The sequence below is a fragment of the Rhinolophus sinicus genome, chromosome 3 (assembly GCF_057876585.1).
Source record: "Rhinolophus sinicus isolate RSI-liver-muscle chromosome 3, RSI-T2T, whole genome shotgun sequence".
NCBI classification, from domain to species: domain Eukaryota; kingdom Metazoa; phylum Chordata; class Mammalia; order Chiroptera; family Rhinolophidae; genus Rhinolophus; species Rhinolophus sinicus.
The window spans coordinates 172,447,198-172,469,766 of NC_142503.1; the positions used below are offsets into that span (position 1 = coordinate 172,447,198).

General features: G+C 31.8%; 1 protein-coding gene across 33 annotated transcripts in view; it reads left to right on the forward strand.

The window, feature by feature from the left end:
- GPHN (gephyrin) overlaps positions 1–22,569 on the forward strand; it is a 431,232-nt gene that overhangs the window by 261,441 nt on the left and 147,222 nt on the right. For 13 of the 33 annotated variants that reach the window (XM_074327334.2, XM_019733608.3, XM_074327336.2 and 10 more), the window contains 2 exons: positions 1,963–2,097; positions 16,479–16,535. In XM_074327334.2, the coding sequence (XP_074183435.1) occupies positions 1,963–2,097; positions 16,479–16,535 (192 nt within the window). Of the gene's footprint in view, positions 1–1,962; positions 2,098–16,478; positions 16,536–18,704; positions 18,777–22,569 lie in introns of all 33 variants that reach the window. The other 20 variants (XM_074327337.2, XM_074327340.2, XM_074327341.2 and 17 more) reach the window with 2 other exon arrangements.

The following is a 22,569-nucleotide window of genomic DNA, read 5'->3' on the forward strand; positions in this document are numbered from 1 at the left end:
TTCTTTAAAATATTTATCACAATTTAGTACTCAAATGTACTGGCAGATGGAGCCATATTTCTTCTCAGAATTCCCATTGCTTTTCATCTTAGTTATGGGGATATTTTTCATAAATCACATAAATTGTCAAGCCCTGAAATGGTGACAGTACCATTGGTACTGAGGATGTTGGTATGGAAAAAATAAAAGAGCTTCTGTGGAAGTAGTATTATGTCCTTTGTGAGAAAGAGATGATGCATAAGATCAGGAGCACCTTTCTAGTCACAAAATCTGGCTGCTGCTTCCTTTTTTTCAAGTAGTAAGTGATATTTGTTGATGAATGTTAATTGCTTATTCTTTTATCACATGTTTCCCCCTCTTCTGCACAAAACTTGAAAGTGGTCAAGTTCTCACTTTGAGATTAGGAGACCTATGTCTATTAGCAGTAGCCCAGAATATGAACTAAATTATGCATAGCCCAAAATAATAAATTTCATAATCAACATAAATATTAATCATTTTAAAAATAAGTAACCCACATTATTTCTCCTTATGTCTGTATATTTTTGGATATTGAGTGATACTTAATTGCATTAGTCTTTACCATTTTGATAGGAATAAAATAATAATAATAGCCCACATGTATTAAGTATTTACTACTTAGAAGTGCTAGAATTTATGTACATTATCTTATTTAACCCTAAGCAGTAATCCAATGAGGTAGATGCTATCATTATCCTCATTTTTTAGATAAAGGAAATGGTGATTACAAAAATATATCCATCGGTGTCCCAGCAGAAGTCATAGCATACTTAAATGGATAACTGAGAAGAATTTAATAAAAATTATGGTATTTACAAAGATTTGGGAAAATGTTAGGGAAAGCAACCAGACATAATAATACAGTGCCCTTGGATTAGTGATAGTGGAAACTATTTGTACTCCTAGTCCTAATGGGGCAAAGGGAGGGAGCTGCTAGTAGAATCCAGAAAAGAGTTATAAGAAAGTGTCATCTGACGGGCTGTGATCCTAGCCAACCTATGATGACCTGATAGAGACGAAGCCAGGGAAATAAATACCAGACCTTACTCTCCTCCAACCCTTCAGTTTCCTGGTAGTGCCTCCCACTGGCTGAACCCAACTGGAAACCAGACAATGCAGAATAGCTTGTTGATTCTATCTATACAGCTCAGCTTGGAGCAGAGAGCGTGAAGAAGGGTAGAAAATGAATCTGAAAGGAAAATAGAAAATATCTAGGAAATAATTATTAAATGGCATGGCCAGTATATGAATGCCAAACACTTTGCCTCTAAACACAATGGTTAGACGCTCTCATAAAAATGTTGAAAGAGGGCAGCTGGGTGGCTCAGTTGGTTAGAGCGCAAGCTCTGAACAACAGGGTTGCCAGTTCGATTCCCACATGGGCCAGTGAGTGAGCTGTGCCTTCCACAACTAGACTGCTGAGCTCCCGAACAACGAGCTGCTGCTGAGTCTGGAGGGGTAGCCAGATGGCTCAGTTGGTCAGAGCACGAGCTCTCAACAACAGGGTTTCTGGTTCAATTCCCACATGGGATGGTGGGTTGTACCCCCTGCAACTAAAGATTGAAAAATGGCAACTGGACTTAGAGCTGAGCTGCGGGCTCCACAACTAGATTGAAGGACAACAACTTGGAGCTGATGGGCCCTGGAGAAACACACTGTGCCCCAATATTCCCCAATAAAAATTTTTTAAAAAGTTTAAAGAAATGTTATTTGGCCAGGGAAAATATTTTAAATCTGAAGGTTTCTATTCTATCCCAAATTGTTGGATGCATTTATAACTAATAGTACAGGAGACCAAATACATGAGCGTAGAGCAGCAAAGAATCCCCCCCCACACACACACACACACACACACACTTACAGAAAGTTAGATGGGGGTATTGATTGTACATACAGTTTGTATTTTCAGAATATTAAACCAAGCTTACTCCCCTTTTTCAGATTCCAGACTCCATCATTTCTCGTGGCGTTCAGGTGCTCCCACGAGACACAGCTTCCCTCAGCACTACTCCTTCTGAATCGCCTCGTGCTCAGGCTACATCTCGCCTTTCGACAGCTTCCTGCCCAACACCAAAAGTAAGTGCAGTTCCTTGGCACCTTACTTTACTATGTGAATCTGGGAAAACTAACCATTATTTCCCTCTGCTTGTCAAGGTTGGATTGCATGCATGATAATACAGAAAAATTAATGGACTATAAGATAGTTACCACCTACTGTTTCACAAATTGTCATATTTGGCCAACAGTAGGACCATAAAAATTTCATGCAAAATGTCTACTTCTACATTACAGCTGCAGGTATCATTTTCTGTAGTTCCTGTTTCTTTGTTGTAGACTTATTTTTTAGCATACTTATCAGTATAGATGTGAAGTTATTTGTGTATGCAGAAGATTAATGTATTTCTGGCCAATGAACAGCAAGATTAACAAAATAAAATAATGTCACCAAAGGGATTTTTTTTTTTAAACTTGTCCAGGCTGGGGTAGCTCCTTGCTCTAGTATCATTCCAAATTTTTTTCAAACATGTTCAACTTGGAATGTTGCTGCCTAATATTTGGAAACAAATCTAAATTGATTAGAAAGAAAGTTTTAATGCCAACCTTTGGGAGAGGGAAGAAGTATCTTAGCATTTATTTTTTATAATTTTCCCAAGTACTGAATCATGTATGGGGGAAATAAGGATTAGACATTTATTTTATGCCTCACATCGTCATGTATATAATAAATTAAGTAGCAAACTTAATTATGGCTGTGGCTGCTTTCTTCTGAAATGTCCCTTCCCTGGTTAAGTTAGTTGTCTGTGCTTTCAAGTTTTCTATGTGATGGATCCGATATTGGCATCAAAAGGTTAACAGTAACGTTCCTTCTTAATTAATAAGATATGATGTTAAATAGCAGGTTATACACTAAATTTATTCTAGGGCTCTTCAGGTAATTTTTCAAACTGTGACTTTTTCTCTGTCATAAACTTTAAGGACTTATATAGCTGTCTGTCTTCCTCAATTCCAACTTTTCTGTGAGTTTTATGAATGTTGTAATTGGATTTAGCTAGAAGTAATCTTAAGCAGTTCTTGCTATGTGTAGTGCAGTTGCTTTTACATTCCATGGTACAACCTTCTCAGCAAAGTCTTCCGAGCGTTATTGTTATTTATCATTGTTTTTAGACTTGTATCAAAATAGTTGATACTAATTTTATAGTTTAAAAAAATTGAGGTTCTAAATCTTTAATGAAGAAAAATTGTAATGATATTCTAGACATAAAATGTATTCTAACGCCATTCGAGTGCCAGTCAACTTATATCTTCAACTGAATGAATTATGAAGTTCTCAAGACTTAAATTGGATAGATGAATCTCATCCCTGTCTTTTGAATTCTTTAAACAAAATCATTTGTTGTTTGACTGCTTTAAATTCTAATTGTACAAGCTATACTCATTTGTAAAGTATGGGAAATAATTAAAGCTGAAAGTTAAGGTCACTATATTAATGTTCCCATTTACCAAATATTAAGACCTCAATCTGGGATAAACAGAACTATCCAAAACATATCATTTTTTTTCCCTTAACAATATACTCTGAACATAAATATTTTAAGCATAATTTAATCATATATAGTAGTTCTTGAGTTTTTTAAAACGTTATAATTACAACAGGAATATTAAATCCTGTTTTAAAAATCAATGATATTTCCAAATTTACTGAAGTGAAACCATAAAAATGTTAATATTCATTCATTTGTTTATTGCAAAACTGTAGAGAAGCAAGTGGCTTCTCTTGATATTTTTTCTTTAGTTAACACTTAGATTTTTAAACTGACAATGAATTCGAATAAAACAGTGTATTTGAATACCTTTTTTCCTAGGAATTTTTTTTTTAATCTAGGAATATGATTCTGTTTCTTTGATATCATTTTTACCAGCACCAGAAACGTACCTCAAAGATAAAATTGTTGCTTTGATGTAATTTTAGAATTAAACTATTAAAGCTGAATCAGAATACTAACATAATAAAAAACTAGTTTGAATATTGATTTTTATTTTGAAGGAGTGAAGAAAGTCAATATGTCTTTCTGTTAAATGTCTCAAATTAAAAGACTGCTTGATTGAATCTAAATTAAATGCTCTTATATAAATTTTTATATCAGTGATAGACATACTAATATCTGCCCTCATGGAGTTTACAATTTAGTCGATGGTATATCAAAATAAATAGGTAAACATAAATAATTCTAATAATTGTAATCTTACAATTAGTTAATAATTATAAATTGAAATTCATGCAAGAAGAAATGAAAAAGTTGTAGTGATAGAATATAATAGGAGGGAAACCGTATTTAGATAGTATGATCAGAAATGCCTCTCTAAGGAGTAACGTTTTACCAAGGACATGAAGGATAAATAAAACTGAAACAAAGCTTTTGTGCTGTGTGGAGGTTTGGGGAATTATATTCCGAAATAATGACCACTTCAAAGATCGTCATCACCAGTCAAGAATTCTGAGACAAAAACTTCATTAGTATAATATATGAATAGTCCAATTCAATGACTTCAAAATCCAAAATATTCATTGTGACATTTATTATTTACTTGATTTTAGTGTTGGCCAAACCCCATAGAAATTCCCCTTCTACATTTCAGATTAGCATGCATGCAGTCTGTCATGCACAGAATAATATATGTTCTTTCCTATTTTAAATAATGAAGTGGTTTGTGTTGTTGTTGTTGTTTGCTTTTGTCTACTGAATCAAATTTCAAGGCCATAGGTTTTCACACTGAAATCTGTTCTAGGTAAGTTATTTACTTTAGTTTTTAGCATAAAAATTAAGGGCAGAGAAAAAGTCAAAAAGAAAGTCAGGTTTTTTTATTTGAGATATGGCAAATGATGATGTTAGTAACTATACAAGGAATAAAAGAGAAGAAGCAAGTTTTGAGGGTAAAAAGGGGAGAATTTATACATTTTGATTTTGAATGTGTTAAATTTGAAATATGTCTGAGACATCCCAGGAATGATATCCAGCACAAAATTAGAACACAAGTTGAGTTTGACATTTTTATTGTTACTGCATCTTGGTTGTGATTTTTATAATTTAGTTGATTTTAGTGTTGGCCAATCCCCATAGAAATTCCCCTTCTACATTTCAGATTAGGCATGCAGTCTGTCATGCACATAATATATGTGCAAATATATATTTTTTTACCTCAGATACACAATACAGCCTTCAATGAACAGCGCTAGAAAGAGCACTTGACTTGATAATGGTAGACCTGGATTCAATTACTGGTATCTTCACTTAATAACTACACTATATTAAACAAGTGGCTCAATTTTTCTGAGCTTCATGTTTATGATGAAACTGATAATCCTTGCTTCCCCAACATAGTTTATTCATTTATTAAGTAAGTCTTCACATGGTGGTAGGAAAGTAGTCATGAGCAAGTAGATGTTGCTCTTTCAAACAGACAATACAGGAAACTACAAATTAAAATGAAGTGTAGTAAGTGCTATGATTTATCATCAGGAATACAGAATAATCTGGGAATAACTATCAGAAGCACTTAACCTAGTCTTTGTAAAAACACAAAATGGTTAAATAACCAAATTATGATTAAAAACTGACAGTTCCAACCTTTCCCTGTGTAGCTTTTTATCACTGGGCAGTATTTAAGCTTAAAGACTTCCTATCTACTTGCATGTGTGCATCTATTTCTCTTAATGTCAACAACTGTAATATGAAACATTATTTTGGATTCACATTTTAGATGTTCACTGCAATATAATATCCTAGATTGTGCTTTGATCCTTTAAGGTTCTCCAGCTATGGTGAGAACAAGATCTGTAAAACATACCAATTTTGGATTTCATTTTTAGTACACTCATTACAATCTAATGAAGACAGTTATGAATTATCATTTTTTGGTTTATTTTAGTTAAAATATAGTCTAAACACTTGTTCATTGAAAGGCATTGTCTCCAGCAAATATTTATTTGCTGACATAACATTTTACTGTATTGGGGGGAAAAAGTCATTTCTCTTTTATATCATATTTTCTTTTAATGAAATCTGACTGAAATAATGAATGATTTTCACTCCTCTTGCTTTATGACATTGTGAAATACCTTTTCAGAACAAACTTGGGATTTTAATTTTTCATTTCCCTAAGTGAAATAGTGCCTAAGCCAAAAAAAAGTCAAATAGTATGTAGATTGTATTTAAAATAAGAAGTGGGCAATGTGTAGAAAACTCAAGTTCTAAAATGGTGATAGTCTCCCCAAATTGGTTTGCTAAAAGAGTAATTCTATAACAGATAAATTCTGTTTTAAAGTGTGCATGATTCACCACTTAATGAGTGCTGATTTTCAATTATGAAAGGCAGAAGCATCTCTATTAAAAATCAAGAGGCTTGAGGCAGAGAATAATAACCATGGCAAAAAAGAAATAATATCCAAACTTTCAATCAATTCATCATTCCCTATAGATGTTATTAAAATAGAGATTATTTTTAAGGACCAATTCACGTATCCTTTTATTCCCTTAGCGTCTGAATTTTGACCTTAAAAGTAAATAAATTAATGTAGTCTGTTGTCACATATTCTCTTGTACCATAAAGGTTAGAATGGAATTATTGTGCATACTAGCCAGCAAGTTATTTTTTTCCTCATGGGAAGAAAACGTAAATGCTATCTAATTGCACTAAAGTTTATAAAATGATTAAAAAGTATATGTATTGAAATATATATGAACAGTGTGTTCATTTATACACTCATGTCTAATCTTGTTTTCAAACAAAATGCAGAATTATGACTTCTCTATCGGTTTCTGTTATTATCCTTTAAATATAAGAATTTAGATTACTGTGGATAAAGAATATTTTCTTAACTCACAGTTTTTAATGTGTATGTCTAGCTAGCAATGTGATTTCCTTTACATAATAAAAATGGCATTATTAATCCAGTATCAGGAAAATATTTCCTCTGAGGTTTATTTCCTAGGGATATTAGTTTTTACATATTATTCCATATGATCCTCACTTTCTTTTGTGAACACCATGGTGATTTTACATGGTGATTTTACCATGGTGTTCACAAAAGAAAGTGAGGATCATATGGAATAATATGTAAAAACTAATATCCCTAGGAAATAAACCTCAGAGGAAATATTTTCCTGATACTGGTTCTAAACCAGAGGTTCCCAAGTCTCTGGAGAATCTGATAAAATTGATGAAATTCTAGCCAGGATCAAGACACTAACTGGGACCTGCAAATTATTTTCCACTATTTTTATTAGCCTAAACAAAATCAGTAAGACTACACTTTCTTTGCTTTTTTCTGAAATTATATCGACATTGTTATATCAGCATCTATTCAGCTGTTTATGACATTGTAGAAATGCTGTTCTATGTGTAGCGTTAACAGACACGAGAAATATTGGAAAACACTGAATTAGTGATATCAAAAGTACATTCTCTGAACATAAAAATTTTAGTTGTTTTGTGCAAAGCTAAATGCCCCATGTGAAGGGTATCAAGCAATATTCTGGATTTGTCAAATCCAGCAGTTCTCAGATATAATGGTCTCAGGACTCCTTCACAACATAAAAATTATTAAGGACCCCAAATAGCTTATATTTATGTGGGGTGTATCTAGCAATATTTACGGTACTAGAAATTAAAACTGAGAAGTTTTTAAATACTTATTTGCTTCAAAATAAGAATAAGATTTTATATGTCAATATAAATAACATTGTTATGAAAAAATATTTTCCAAAACATTCCATTGAAAAAGATGGCATTGTTTTATATTTTTAAAAATACATTTCAATGTTTGGTTTAATAAAAGACAGCTAGATTCTGACATCTGCTTCTGTGCTCAGTCTCTTGTGGTATTTTGTTTTGGTTGAAAAATATGAAGAAACAAATCAGCCTTGCACAATTATGTAGTTAGAAAAGGAAGGACTATTTTAATAGCATTTCCAGATAATTTTGAATATTCTTTGAAACTACACCTAAAATTTGCAATCTATAGATAGTCTATCAAACATTAGTTGAAGGGTGGAACCTAATCCCTAATAAGGACAATTCCATATTCTGATATATTAAAATCCATTGGTCTCTCTTGAACTTTGAGTGGATCTTATACCCAGGCATGATTTTGGAACACATTTCTTGGTCACTTGGAAAATAGAAGTTCTTCCAAGTGTTGACATATTTCATTATATTATATCAAAAAATTTTTTCATTAATGTAACTACCAAGCTCATCAAAAAAAGACTTGGAAGTACTGAAAGCTGTCAAGCTCACAGTAATATGTGTTTTCAGAATTCTAATTTTTACTTAAAAGCTAGAATTTTATCTTTGGCAAAACAACAATTCCTGTCTGTTTTTCTTGAATTGATAGGCTCATTCCATTCATTTCCAAGAATATACCTACCAAATATGTAAGTCTGAAAAATCAGTTTGTCAGTATTTTTTCATTCTTTCAAGTAAGAATGGTGTTCTGTGCAAAACGTGGCTAGTTCAGCTTGCAACTCGAACAATTGTATAAGTGCTTTTCCTTGAGACAGTCATCTTTTTGTATGCAGCAGAAGTATTTTATTCGGACTTCTCATTTTGCCACATTCAAGAGACAAGTTTACATTAAGTTAAATTAGTATTTGCTGTTTCATTGAGGACAATGTTAAATGAAACTAGCTTTTTTCTTTTGAAACATAGATATTTTTAACTGTTGGTACATGGTAGTGGATAATACAATGATTATTCATATTATTTGTATCCACTGCCTTGATTTGCACTAAGGTGCCAACCCACCACTGCTTTTGTACCATCAGTGACACTGTCAACATAGTGAAAAAGGCAAATAATGTCTCAGTACTGTTATTAAAATAATTTGGCCCTGTGGACTCCTGAAAGGGTCTTGGGGACCCTCATGGGACTGTGGACCAACATACTTATGTTTCTTAAAAATATCCTGGGTCAAAATTGTGTATTTTGAATCTTATTTTTCCTCATTTTCCATTAAAACAATGTTATGGTGATATTCTCAGTCCAGAGATATTATCCTTTATATAAATGACCACCAGTACCATGCATAAACATTATAAACGAATCACCCTCACGCTGTGATCCAGCAGGGAATAGAGTTTCTCCTCTCTGATTCAAAATGAGTGACTTCACGAAGTCTTTTGAAGATACTAAATCAGAAATTGTAATGCCCAGCTAACTACTCGTTTCCAATGTGATACTACTTCTGCAATTGGATAACAACTAATGTTTCCCCAGGTTATTCTGTCCACTAATAAATATCCCGCGGGCCCTCTTTTGAGTCATAACCTAGTTGTTGGAAGAACATTTTATTAAGGATATAATTGGGGATGGCTCTTTTTTAAAAATCAGTTTAGAATATTTAAAATTGGTGAGCTTTTAAATAAAAGTACAGTTTTTCAGCTTGTCCTGAAAAACTCAGATAGACAGTATTGGGCCAGCACTGACATATATCAATATTCAGCTGGCATTCTTTACACCCTCCAGGCTACTTTACTCATTTGCATTAATGACTGGCTCCTGTAGATTTTTGAGTAACTGATTTCCACTCTTGTTCATTATTGTCTAGTTTCTCCTTCTTTATAAAAACATATTTGTTTTGCTAATTGTGGTTTGATAGCAAAACAGATTTTTGAGACTTTCGAATAAAGGATGGATCTCTCATGTGCTTTTTTAATGAGAAAGGCACTACCCAGTATAGTTAAGTATTTCATATTTTGATAAAACTGAAATTAGATAATAATAATATATTTTAGCTATTAGTTTTGAACTTACAAATCATTTTAAATGGTTGCTCTATGACATTCTTCTAACTATATATGATTTTACATTGATTTTTGTTTCTTCGTTCATCTGACTAAGTGTCCCTTCTGCCTTTATATATAATGATAATTGAAAATGGAATTCCCCATCGTTTTCTAATTATTTAGTGTTCACAGAATTATATTTATCATTGAAGCTAAGTAAGTATAACTTAACTGTGAAATGTATAATTGCCACTCTGAAATCTGAACTTGCAAATGACATTTGCTTAATTAGCATGAGAAGATATAGCTCACCAGAAATTATTAGCTATAGAGTTAACAGTTGTATAGCTTAAACAGTCTATAAATAGCAAGATTCTTCTTTCATTTAAAAAACAAAAACAAAAAAAATATGCCTGCTCATTTTAGAAAATCTAGAAAACTCATATAAGAAGAAAAACTTCCTGTAAGACTACCCTTAATAATGACTGTCAAAATTTTGCTGTATATCATTCTGTTATTTTTTTCTATGCATTCAAATATTTTATGTAAATGGATCATAATGGGAAGGCAGTGAATAAGAGCTCAGGTTCTGGAATTTGATAGGCCTGATGATGAATCTCAGCTTTATCACTACTAGATATATGGCCTTTGGAAAGTTACTGCACCTCTATAAACTTAATTATCTCATCTGTAAAATGAAAAATAATAGCACCATTTGCCTCATAGAGTTGTTTTAAAATTTAAATTTTAAAATTTATATAAATCACTATCAGTCTTTGAAATATAAGAAATGCTCACTAAATGTTAGTTATAATTATTAAACTAATATTTTAACCTGTCTCGTTCATCTAGTAATATGAACCTATCTCATTCATCTAGTAATATGTTCATATTACATGTTTTTAAATAATCTTCTGCAACTTTATTATTAATATTATTAGCTGTTCTAATTTGTGGATGTAGCATAGTTGTTGTTTTTTTACCAGCCCCTGTTTTGGATATTTTAATTGTTTCGTATTTCATATGTTTTAAAAATAATGCTGTGATAATCTTCTGGAAGTTAAATGTTTTAGAGTCTTGTCTTAATTGAACTTAACAACTTTTATTAATTCTACCTTTGTTAAAAGTATATGCAGAACTTTAATGTCATTGATTCCTATAATTTACATGGATACCAAGTAGAGATCATTTTTGCATCTTGATGAATTCATTTGATATTGAATTCAATGATATTCTGGAAGAAGCAGTTTTAGCATTTGCATTTGACTTGGTTACTGGCAGACATTTAAAAATTATGGATCCAAAGTTGTTTGAAAACTTAACAACATTGAGTATGTAAAAGTATTGCATTATGAGGCACTAAATATTAAGGATCAGCCCTAGTCTGCCCTTTATAACATTTTGAGAACTAATAGACCTCAGTTTCTATATCTGTAACACTGTGGTATTAAATTAAGTAACCTGTAAAGTCCCTTGTAGGCCTATAAATCTGTTTCTTTGAAATAAATTGTATGCTGACTGAATAAATATCATCATTCTGTTCAGCCCTCCTCTCTGATATTATATTAATGTCCAATTAATATAAAATAATTTACATTTATTTATTAAGCCTTTGAGTTCCATGTTACTACATAAAGTTAAAGATTATCAGCCCAAAAAATGTCCTATCTTCATTTAAGATCTTTCTTATTTAGGTCAAGCCTGTCTCTGTTTAATGAAATAATGATTTCTCTTGGTATCCACTATAGTTTGTTCAAGTTATAGGAAGATAGGGAAGTGAGTACTGTAGAAATGCCAGGAATCATGAAATTAGGAGTACTAGCTTTCAGTTTAATAGCTTTGATTCCTATAAACTTCTTTTCAATTGTTTGGAGCATGTTTTGTGCAAAAGCAGCTGAACAAAAATAACCTGTGCCATCATTATTTCAGCCGCAGAATTTATTAGACAGAGCCATGATTTAAATCTGTATAATTAACTAGTCATGTTTCATTCATGACTTTAATAAAGAGCATATCTGAAACTAAACTATTCTCTTGATCTCTATATTTTAAGATGATACATATTCTAAAATTGGTCATGTATTTTCTCACCCAAAACTTCAGGATTATCTGTTCTCCACACTCATTCTATTTCATTAAAGACAAAACACACATTAATTCAGAAATTCATTCAATGAATATTTTTAGTGCATATTATGTCTGATATTTTGTTTTACTTTGCCTTAATAAGCCACAAGTGAAACAGAATTGTTTTACAGTGAAGCATTAGTTTTATTGAAAGGGCTGAAATATAGTGAATTGAAATGTTAACTAGTTCCTAAAGAATATTTTTTTAATTTACATGAATTTGTTTAAATTTTGAGGTCGCAAGGAAAACTTTCTTTTAAAATGTCCTTTTCCAAATCATAACTACCAGAAACAATCTATAGTTATACCAAAATACAATGAGTGATAGTGGTTGGAAGATAAATAATTTCGAAGAAAAATCTTTATTTCCTGTCATTGATGCCCATACTAAAAATAAATTTTTTTTAAATGGCATAATAATATAGGGTTAAAAATATTTGTCTCTCAGGGTAATTCTAAACATAAGCTAGATAATTCTAAAAACAAAACAGTTCAGCCTTTAGGGCAAACAAACGGAAATGTTTGTTTAATCTACATAATCTTAATCTAAATCAATAGAAAATATATCATGATAGGAGGAGGAGCGCTCTACATTAGTCATTCCATGCGTGAGAGCCTAAGTTTAATGAAAAGATCTGAGCGTCAGAGAATTTAATACCAGCTGTGCTTTTCTTTTATCAATAAGTCTCCAGAAAGCCACTGAACTTCTGTAGACCTGAGTTCTCTCATGAATAAAACAAACACACAAAATACACAACCTTTTCTCAAATGTTTTCACCGAAGATCTTGTATCTAAAGAAAAGTGTGAATGCATACTTTCAGTGTTATAGGCACTACAAGCTTCTACAAGTCTAAAATTTCTTTGAAATTTCATATTTTTTAATTAATATAAAGTTGACTTCCTACTCCAAAATCTGTATGTTTGGTATAAAAAAAATAACACAACTAATTATTATTAGCAAGAGAGGGGAGAATGGGATGAGATAAGTCTTTACCTTGTTAGCAGTGGAAATGATTTTATAGTGAGCTCTGTTTTAGAGAATTGGGCTAAATCAAAGGGAATCAACAACCCATATTGTATTAACTTCAGACAATCTCTTTTGTTGCATATTTCTAGAATCCAAACTCTTATTAAAAAGGTGAATACAAATAGCGGAATGATTTCACTGCTCTACAGGCCACATCCTGGTAATTAATTCCTAAGGACAGATTGCCCAGTAATTAATCCCTGAAGAAAGATTCCCAGAATGTAGCAAAAGAAGTAATAATACAATGCAATATTTTCAGACTATTTTTAATGAATATTTTGTTAAATATTCTAGCTGAGAGGCTCAATAGAAGATTGAAATGGTTTTGATCCTCTGGTTTATATCATTTACAATCGCAGTGAAATACTTGTAAAAGGATTTCTTCAGGGTAGAAAAATTACTAGTGATAACATTTTTTGTTTTGCAGCTAACCTTTTAATTTTCAATATATGTAAATAAATTAGTAATTTAAACCAACTCGTAATCCCTACCATTCTTTACATCCTATTCTCAAACTTCATTTATATTGCAGTGATCCTATGTGTAATAGAAACATTTGCAGTTTAACGTCTCTTAGTTACTGATAGAGAATATTTAGTCTCACAGAAAAATATGTATAAAATTAGCTAACAATGTGAGGCTTTTATAATGTCATCAAGAGTAAATTAATGCATCTTATTCAAATGCTAATTTTTTTAATTTCTTTTAAGTTCTTATCAAAGAAAAATAATGCAGGCATTTGTATTAGCTGTGAATTTCTGTTCTACTCCATCATAATTGATGATTAAGGGTCAGCTAGAATAAATGAGGACATTACATTTTAAAATCTATTGGTTCGACTTTACTATTTAGGAGACAAATCTTTTTCAAATTCTCTCTGTAGGTTTTCAGTATTAGGTATTGCCTATTTCAGAAGCCAAAAAAGTCACATGACACTTGCATTACAACCACTTCTGGCTTTGATAACCATATCGGTTTTCTAAAGCCTTCCTCTTATGATAGTTACAAATTTACAAAGTCATATTTATGTACATAAAATTGATATCAAGCATTGACACATGAGCTATCTGCTCCAAAAATCTTTTTAAAATTAGTATTATAGTCTATTTTTCATGTTTACTTTTCAATGGTGGCTGTCTTTTCTTATAATTTATTCTTCAAGTTTTTGTACTTTCACTTACATTTGGAACTGAAATGGTTTAGGAAAACTTTTTTACATAATTAAATATAGTAACATAAAATTTCTTCCATAGACGGATATGTATATATATATGTGTGTGTATATATATATATATATACATCCTCTTATAAGCATCAATTTTTGTCCAACCCATTTATTCCCAGGCCCATTATAGGAATACAACTTCAAGCTAGAAATCAGGAACTGTGGATGTTGTTCCTAGATCTGTCATTAACATCCTATGTAGCCTTGAAAAAGCTCATGTCATTGGAGTTGATGTAATTTTAAGCCTTCTAGAAATAAAAGACAATGTAGAAATTAGTGTTCATTTGTTACAATATAACAGTTCTGACCGTCTTCACAGTTTCTGAAAGTTTTCAGAAAGCAGCATGAAGCATTATGCTAAATTTTTTAGAGGAAACTACATAGTTTATCTTTGTGATCAAGATATTGTGAGTTTCCATTTAAAATGGGAAACATTTTGATATAAAGGTGTTCTCTGAGGTCAAAGAAAATAGCACAGGAGAATAACTAGATATTAGGAACTCGCTCTCTATCCCGAGGCCCTTTCTTTAAGAGGGTAGCCATTCTAATGTATCCATTGTTTCTAAATTTGAGAATTCTGTTTGACTAAGAAGAATGAGAATTGGTGATTATCATTTGATAACATTTAGTTAATGCAGAAGAATTAGTAAAAACTATATCAGATAAAAAAGATGTGGTACATATACAATGGAATATTGCTCAGCCATAAGAAAAGATGAAACACTGCCATTTGTAATGACATGGATGGATCTTGAGATTATCGTGCTAAGTGAAAGGAGTCAGACAGAAAAGGTCTAGAGCCAGGTGATTTCACTCATATGGGATATAAAACTGAAAGCAACAAACGAACAAGACAAACAGAAACTCATAGACACAGACAACAGTTTAGTGGTTTTCAGAGGGTAAGGGGGGAAGATGGGTGGTAGAAGAGGCTACAGGGGGTCATATATATGGTGACAGGAGAACTGACTCTGGGTGGTGAACACAGATGCAAGATATAGATGATGTATTATAGAATTTTACATTTGAAACCTATATAATTTTACTAACCAATGTCACCCCAATAAATTTAATAAAAAATATTAAATAACTTTGTATCACATAAACCAGAAATTGACACCTTATATGCCAAGATGCTTTTTTTCGAAATGAAAATTCAGTTTTCTCAGTTTTCTCGATTTTCATTTCTAAGCAACATTCATATGTTATCAGAGATGTCCTAAAAGGGATAAGACAGACAATCTATAGCATGCCTTCAGGAAATATAGTTTTGTAGCATGGTCAGATTTTCTTATTTTTCCTGAGGACTTGAATACTCAGAACATGGCATCACATTGATACTTCCCTACTGTCTCCAACAAGCAGGAGCATCACAGCCAACTTGACCTCCTCTGGTCTGAATGGAGACCGTCATCCTGAACATGTAGGAATCCACTTGGTCTGAAGTTACCTTCCTGTCCCCCCCCCCCTTTTTTTTTCTTACTCTTTAGACAAAATATTCGTTCTTGTTACAGCTCTATTAAAAAGCAAAGGAATTTCTAGTTTCCCCCTCATCTAATAAAACAAACACCTTATTTTAAGAATCTTCCTTTTCTCATTTATATAGTGATATGAAACAAGTTTTTAAAACAGCAGTTTAACTTTTTCCCCAGTCCTAAGAGGAAAATTCAGCTGAAATACAGAAAGCTTTGAGGGAGTGACTGTATCTAACGTTGGTCTGGCATTAAAATTTTCTGGTTGGGCAGCACAATTGTTTAATTGGGAATCTCAGTGACAGCTGAACAACCTCAATGCTTGGATCAGCAAGCAGAGGAGATTCACTCTGTCACCTATCAAGAATGATGCTTGTCAGGACTGATCTTTCCACTTGGGGAACATTCATGTTTCTAGTCATATCATTGATGTTTTCTCATAATACTATGGAATAGACACTAGACCACTGAAAGAGACAAAGTTATATGCATAGGAATATTTGTAATTCTTTGTTTTTCATAAGCCAAATGCAAATGTAACACTACTCCAGATTCTGCTTCATCAGAAATCCCCAAGATAACTGAAAGTAAGTGCCCATTTCTTCATCTCAGGAATAGTGACAAAGATTGAATTCTAGTGACTAGCATATTTGCAGAGCATGTCATAATGGCCTCTGGGTTAGTTAACTTCTAGACCTCGTAAGAGATACCTCAAGAGTCAATTGATGTTTTTGCATGTATTATTTACTAATGCGTAGAAAAATTTTTAAGTTCACTTTTTCTTTATTCTGTCTTTTTTACCCATCTTCCCTCATTGTAGCAAATTAGACGGCCGGATGAAAGCAAAGGAGTTGCTAGTAGAGTTGGATCCCTCAAAGTAAATATGTTTCTAACATTTTTTGGCAAGATTTTGTCTATAGCCTACACTTCTTCCTTTTTGGAGGGTGGTGGGAGGAAGGGGGCTTTTTCCATTTTTCACCATCCCATTTTTTTTATTTTAATATTTTTATTGGCTGTTGGGTCATATTTTTTTTTGTTTGTTTCAGCTACACATAGAGCAACCAGCTGAAGGCAAGCTGCCGAGTAACTAGCTTTGAATGGCACCACAAACAAAAAGGGCAACTGCCTTATTTTAGGTGCCTATAATTTGGGGTTCTATAGTAAACCGTTCCTCTGACTGATGTCACTATGTGTTACGGTCCTGTTACACAGAGAACTAATATTTATTTTCAGCATATTATCTCCCCTTTTTACGTTTTTTTAATAAAAAGTAATTAAATTTTGTTTGTCATTACTATCTATAGTTTATTCCATAAAAACAATTATTATGAGTTAATAACATGTATTTTATATATATAAAATCTTAATAATTAGAAAAAAGGAATTTTATATGATGCTAGTATAATGGGCTTACATATAGCTAACAGTATTTAAGCACTGTTACTCCCCTTTGTTTTATTATTTTAAAGTTAAAAATTTATATAGCACTCAACAGAGACCGATATATATCTAAACGTTTGCCCATTTGTGTAGTGATCTCTTAATGTACAACTTAAAGATTTCTGATCTGATGGTCCCATTTACTAGTTGTTAAATATCTTGGGTCAATATATCGTGGGCACTCGATACTCTAACATTTAATCACCATGAAAAAGATAAACAAGTTATCACCCTTAAGAAACACAGACATAGCCATTGATAACTTTTAATGCTGCCACCATAAATGCAAGTTAGAAAATTTGAATTTTTAAAATACACAGACGATTCTCCTCCCAAATTAACCGCTTCTCATACCTCAATCCCACTTGTTATTACAACAGTAGTAACTGTTAAATTAATCAAAATGACATAATTCGCTACGCTGGAATGTCCCCAAATTCAATAACTACCTTGAGGCCTAATATTAAATCATTTCAAAATTTTATGCACTTCCAATTTATTCCCATTTAACAATTTATGAAGCACTAATTTCTGTACTCTTTCCTCTCCTTGCCTCTTCTGCCTTCTTAATTTTACTTTTTTGTTGTTTTTTGTGTGTGTGCACGCACATGAGTGCACATGGATGAAGGTGTGTCTGTATGTTTGTGTCCTTTATTCCAGACAAGCCATCCTCTCTGTTCTCTAACACTGCTATATACCGGGTAGCATTTTTTTTTTTTTTTTTTTACTGTTATTTCACTAAGGATAATCAGGAGGAATGGGAAGTGTTGATTATATGCCTATTTCAAAAAAGAGGCAAGTCAAAATTAATCAGAAAAACATTAGTTTATGTATCCTGATGATATATCAGTAAGCATTCCTCACTGTCCACCTGTGAGGTTTCATATCTTGCCTGTGTCTTTAAGGAAAGGTAAATCTATTATTGTTTAGACTATGGATTATGACTCAGATTGAAGCGAAAACGTGCAGAGTGACATAACTTGTGGAAATTACTGATAGTGAAATAAAGATCAAATGGCATCCATAACTGCAGCACCATCTGCTATAAACTGGATTGTGTGTGTGAGTGCGCGTGTGTTTATTTATCTCTAAGTTCAACTTTTGGGTGTATAGAACTTCAAGTTATAATTGTACATTTATTGTTTTTAAGTATATATACAGTATGATTATGTGTATACATACATTATGTATAAGAACAAAAGATACATTTTAGGGTTCAATCAGTTTAATATGGATGCAGCCTTAAATCAAAATGTGTTTGGGAAAAAAGGCAAATTTCATAATTTTTAAATATATTTACTCCATATTTTTACCTAATAGAAAATGTTAAAGTGAATCTCTAGGGGATTATAAAGATAGTTATAATGTTTATTTTCTCTAACGCTTTGGGGAGACAAGATGCAATAATTAAAATAAAATGTTAGCTTCCTAGTCACGGGTTTGTTGAACATGTATTCTTGTTATACAAAGATCTTTGATGTGTTAAAATGATTGCCAAAGGCAGTGAGAAATGTATAATGCTATGATCTTATTTTTAAAAGGAAAAAGGAAAACTGAAAAGAGAACAAGTTGCTTTTTCAATTCATTTTCTGATGTTTACATGTAGCTCCATCGAAAGCTGGAGGAGCTCAGAGATCACCTAGAAGGCAATGTGAAAGGATACTCTCTCAGAGTAAATGTACGATTTCACTTGGTGATTTTTTTTTCCTAAACTTCTGCTGACTGGTAATTCCAAATCTGATTGGTTTGTCCTCTCATCTCCATATTTTTTACTTTCTGTCTCTTTTCTCCCTATATCTTTTCTTTCTTTTCTAGCTGCAGCTTCATGCTCACATAGATTAAGTTGGCAGAGTAGAGGACCCCTAAACTACACTAACGTTGCGATTGATTTAATAACATTCTGGCTCCATTACAAAATAAAAACTTTCTTTTCAAAATCTGTGTTTCTTTTCCAAGGATCTTTTCATGAGACTTCATTTGGAGCTTTTCCATTGACCGGGTCTTCTGCCCCTTGTTGGATGTGTCAGCAGGATAATAAATGAAGGGCTAGATCCAAGTGATAGAGCCTTCATGATTCAATTTCAGTTGTCAAGGAAAATGATCAATGTTAGAGTGTCATCATAGGTACTCTGGCAAGTAGACACATTTTTTTTTTCTGAATTAATAGACTTCTCTCAACTCAGATTCTTTTGGATTAACTATGTCGTTTTTTGTTTAAAAATAAAGTAAGCATCTTCACCAGAAACACCATCATGTAACATCTTTCAGACACTTGAGATAAAGGCTAATATACACAGTACAACACTGTGAAGGAGAACAATACCATATAGCCACTCAGTACTGTACATACATGATATAATCATATAGGCAAAAATAGTTTTTGTTAGACTTGATAGTTCAGACTTGGAATACTTGGTCTTTCTACTGAGTATATCTTTTCAAGATAAATGGAAATAAATCTCTAAAATGGCATAAATATGGCAGAAGAGAAGTTAAATTATTATAATAAATAATTTCTGGCTCTATTTAGCCCCGACCTTCCATTCCTGAGCCTTTTTTAAAAGTCCCTATGAATCCTAGCCCTGATTTACTTCTCCCAAGGTTATTGCCATACGTTCAATTCATATTGCTATAATGGTTTTGTTACAAAGGGTAGAGTAAAAAATAATACTGATATGATAATTCTCTGGTTTCTCAGCTTGTTTTTAATTATATACATAATTATGTATATGTCTATATTAAATTTCTGATTACTAGAGTCAAAAGTTGTTTTATTAATCGAACATTAAATTCTAATAGCTAAACAGAGAAGGAAAATATAACAGGTGTCTCATTTTTCTATTTTCTTTTGAGTCAGCCCTTCTTTTCTGTGCATATTCTTAGAGAATTTAAATGATCATCCGTAATCACCCTCAGAATCTATTCTGTCGTTTTTAAAAAAAACAAGATTAGCATGAATTTTATGATTTCATCAGTCTAAACATACCTGGATATTGTTCTAGAACCATTAAAAAGATTCTGATAATATTAATTAATATAAGTATTTAGTGCCATACTTTCCCTAACCAATCATGAGAATTGATATTATTTTTCTTTCAATCAAACCAAGACTAGAAAGTTGAGACTTGCTCAGGTAATATGATAGGGAGTTACTGTTAGACTTGAGTTAAATTAAAAATTCGGTGCTTTGCAAATTAGTATATCTCATGCTACTCTTCAATTTCTTTTTTTTTCTATACATATACTATATGGTACAGTACATAATGACTAATTTCAGTATCTTCATCTTTTGTTTCATTTCACAGGGTCACATTTTGTTCTGATTACCTTTTATTCTAAAAAGATTGATACTGAGATATATCATTCTAAGATGCCTATTAATTAGAAAAGTATGAGGACAAAAACTATCAGCAAATAATACTTTCTCTAGAGAGTACAGCTAAGAAAAGATGCAAGTCAAATGCTTAGCTGAATGTTCAGTTTCTCTCCTTCCCCTTTAATTTTTATTGCCCCAGAATGCCTTAAAATATGTCTTGTATATTTAAAAAATGTTGCTTAGAAGCAGAATGAAGTTCTTCTCAGTAGGCTATACACAGATTTTGTTTCTAAAATAAGGTAAATTGGCATATAGTCATCATTCAGTTTTGTGAAAATTTATTGTAGGTGTTCACAAGAGCAAATCCATGGGTGCCTTTTAATTAATTGAAATATTGCAAAATATTTCAATAAGATGAAAAATTCAAAACCATGTTGCCACTTAAATATTTAATATTTGTAGAAGGTAAGACATCATTGAGAAGTTTGGGATAAGGGTTTAATTAAATTATTTATGCTTCAATTGGTATCATCTATACAATATATTACTTTTTTATAGAGGAAAGAGCCCTACATATTGTTTATTATGGATAATCAATGATATTAAATTTTATTTATATAGTTATTTATCCACATTTACTCTTCTATAGCAAAAAGTAAGATGCATTATTGTTGAATTATAAATTAAGAATGTATCATCTTTTTCTGTACAATGTACAAAGCTGAAGTTTTCTGAACCCCAAGTGGGTTTTTAGTAATATTAATAATAAAATTATCATTTTTGTACCTAAGCCGAGTTTTCCTAATTTAATGATTGCAAAAATTACTACAAATCCTTACACTGATAATCTGTTGAGAATAATGACAAGAATAAAACCACATAAAGGAAAACAATTTTAAATTTAATCAAATGCATGAATCTAATAGGAAGAATATTAAAAGTAATGCACAAGATTGAAGAACAACTTAAGCAGTGTTGAAAACTAGATAACACAGGGTAAGATAATGCAAGCTAATTCTTTGTTTAGATAATATAAATCAAGGTAAATTTACAAAATCGGAGTTAATTAGTAAAGGAAAATTGAGTCCTGGAAAGCTTGAATGTTAAAATATTCAGGAAAAGAGATAGATAACTGCTCATGAAATAATGACAAGTAGAAAGGAAAGAAAGGAGAGTAGTAAAAATACCTCACAGCTACAAATTTTGTATTTTCACTCAGTTTATGTAATATGATGATAAATTTTTTTAGCTATAAGTATATACAGATAAATAATCAAATGTGTTAATTTTTAAAGGCCTTCACAAACAGTAAAAGAGAAGATGACTTATAAACACAGATTATTGGCACATAAGTGAACTTAAAAGAAAGGTGATGAAGTAGAAGGATTATGATAATTATAAGTACTTATGCTAACAAATAAAAAGATGGTATTATTTGAAGTGGGAGAAGTTAAGGGAGGAATTATCACTTAAACTAAGACTACATATATTTTTAACAAGTTTCAGAAAAATATTTGAATCAAGTCAGAAAGCAATTTCTTTTCAATATGGTTTTTAAATGTTTAGCAATTTCCTGAATGCCAAAATAAGACTGGTATAAAATAGGGCTAATATTAATGATGAATTAGATGGTTCTGATTTTATAGATCTTTTAAGATCAGTATTTTCATTTCAGCCTTAGTTCTCAATCACCACTTATATTTTTGATGTATTGTCTTTGGTGGGTTTTTTTGCACTTTTATATTCATCAAATTAATGCTGTAACTCGGGTCAGCAGACCCTTTGACCAAACCCCGTTTCTCTTCTGTGGGCCACAGCTAGTAATGATTTTTACATTTTTAAATGATGTGGGGGAATCAAAAGAACATTTCGTGGCATGTGCAAATTATATAAAATTCAAATTTTAGTGTCCAAAAATAAAGTTTTATTGAAACACAGCTACACTTATTTATTTGCATATAATCTGGTGGTTTTTGCAGTACAACAGCAGAGCTGAACAGTTGCAGCAAAGACCACGTGGCAGGCAAAACCTACAATATTTGCTATCTGACCATTTATAGAAAAAGTTTGCCAAGAACTACTATAACTTGTTAGTGTGTCAAAATGACATTGATAAAGAAATGGTTATAGTAGAGGCTACATGAAATTATCTTCA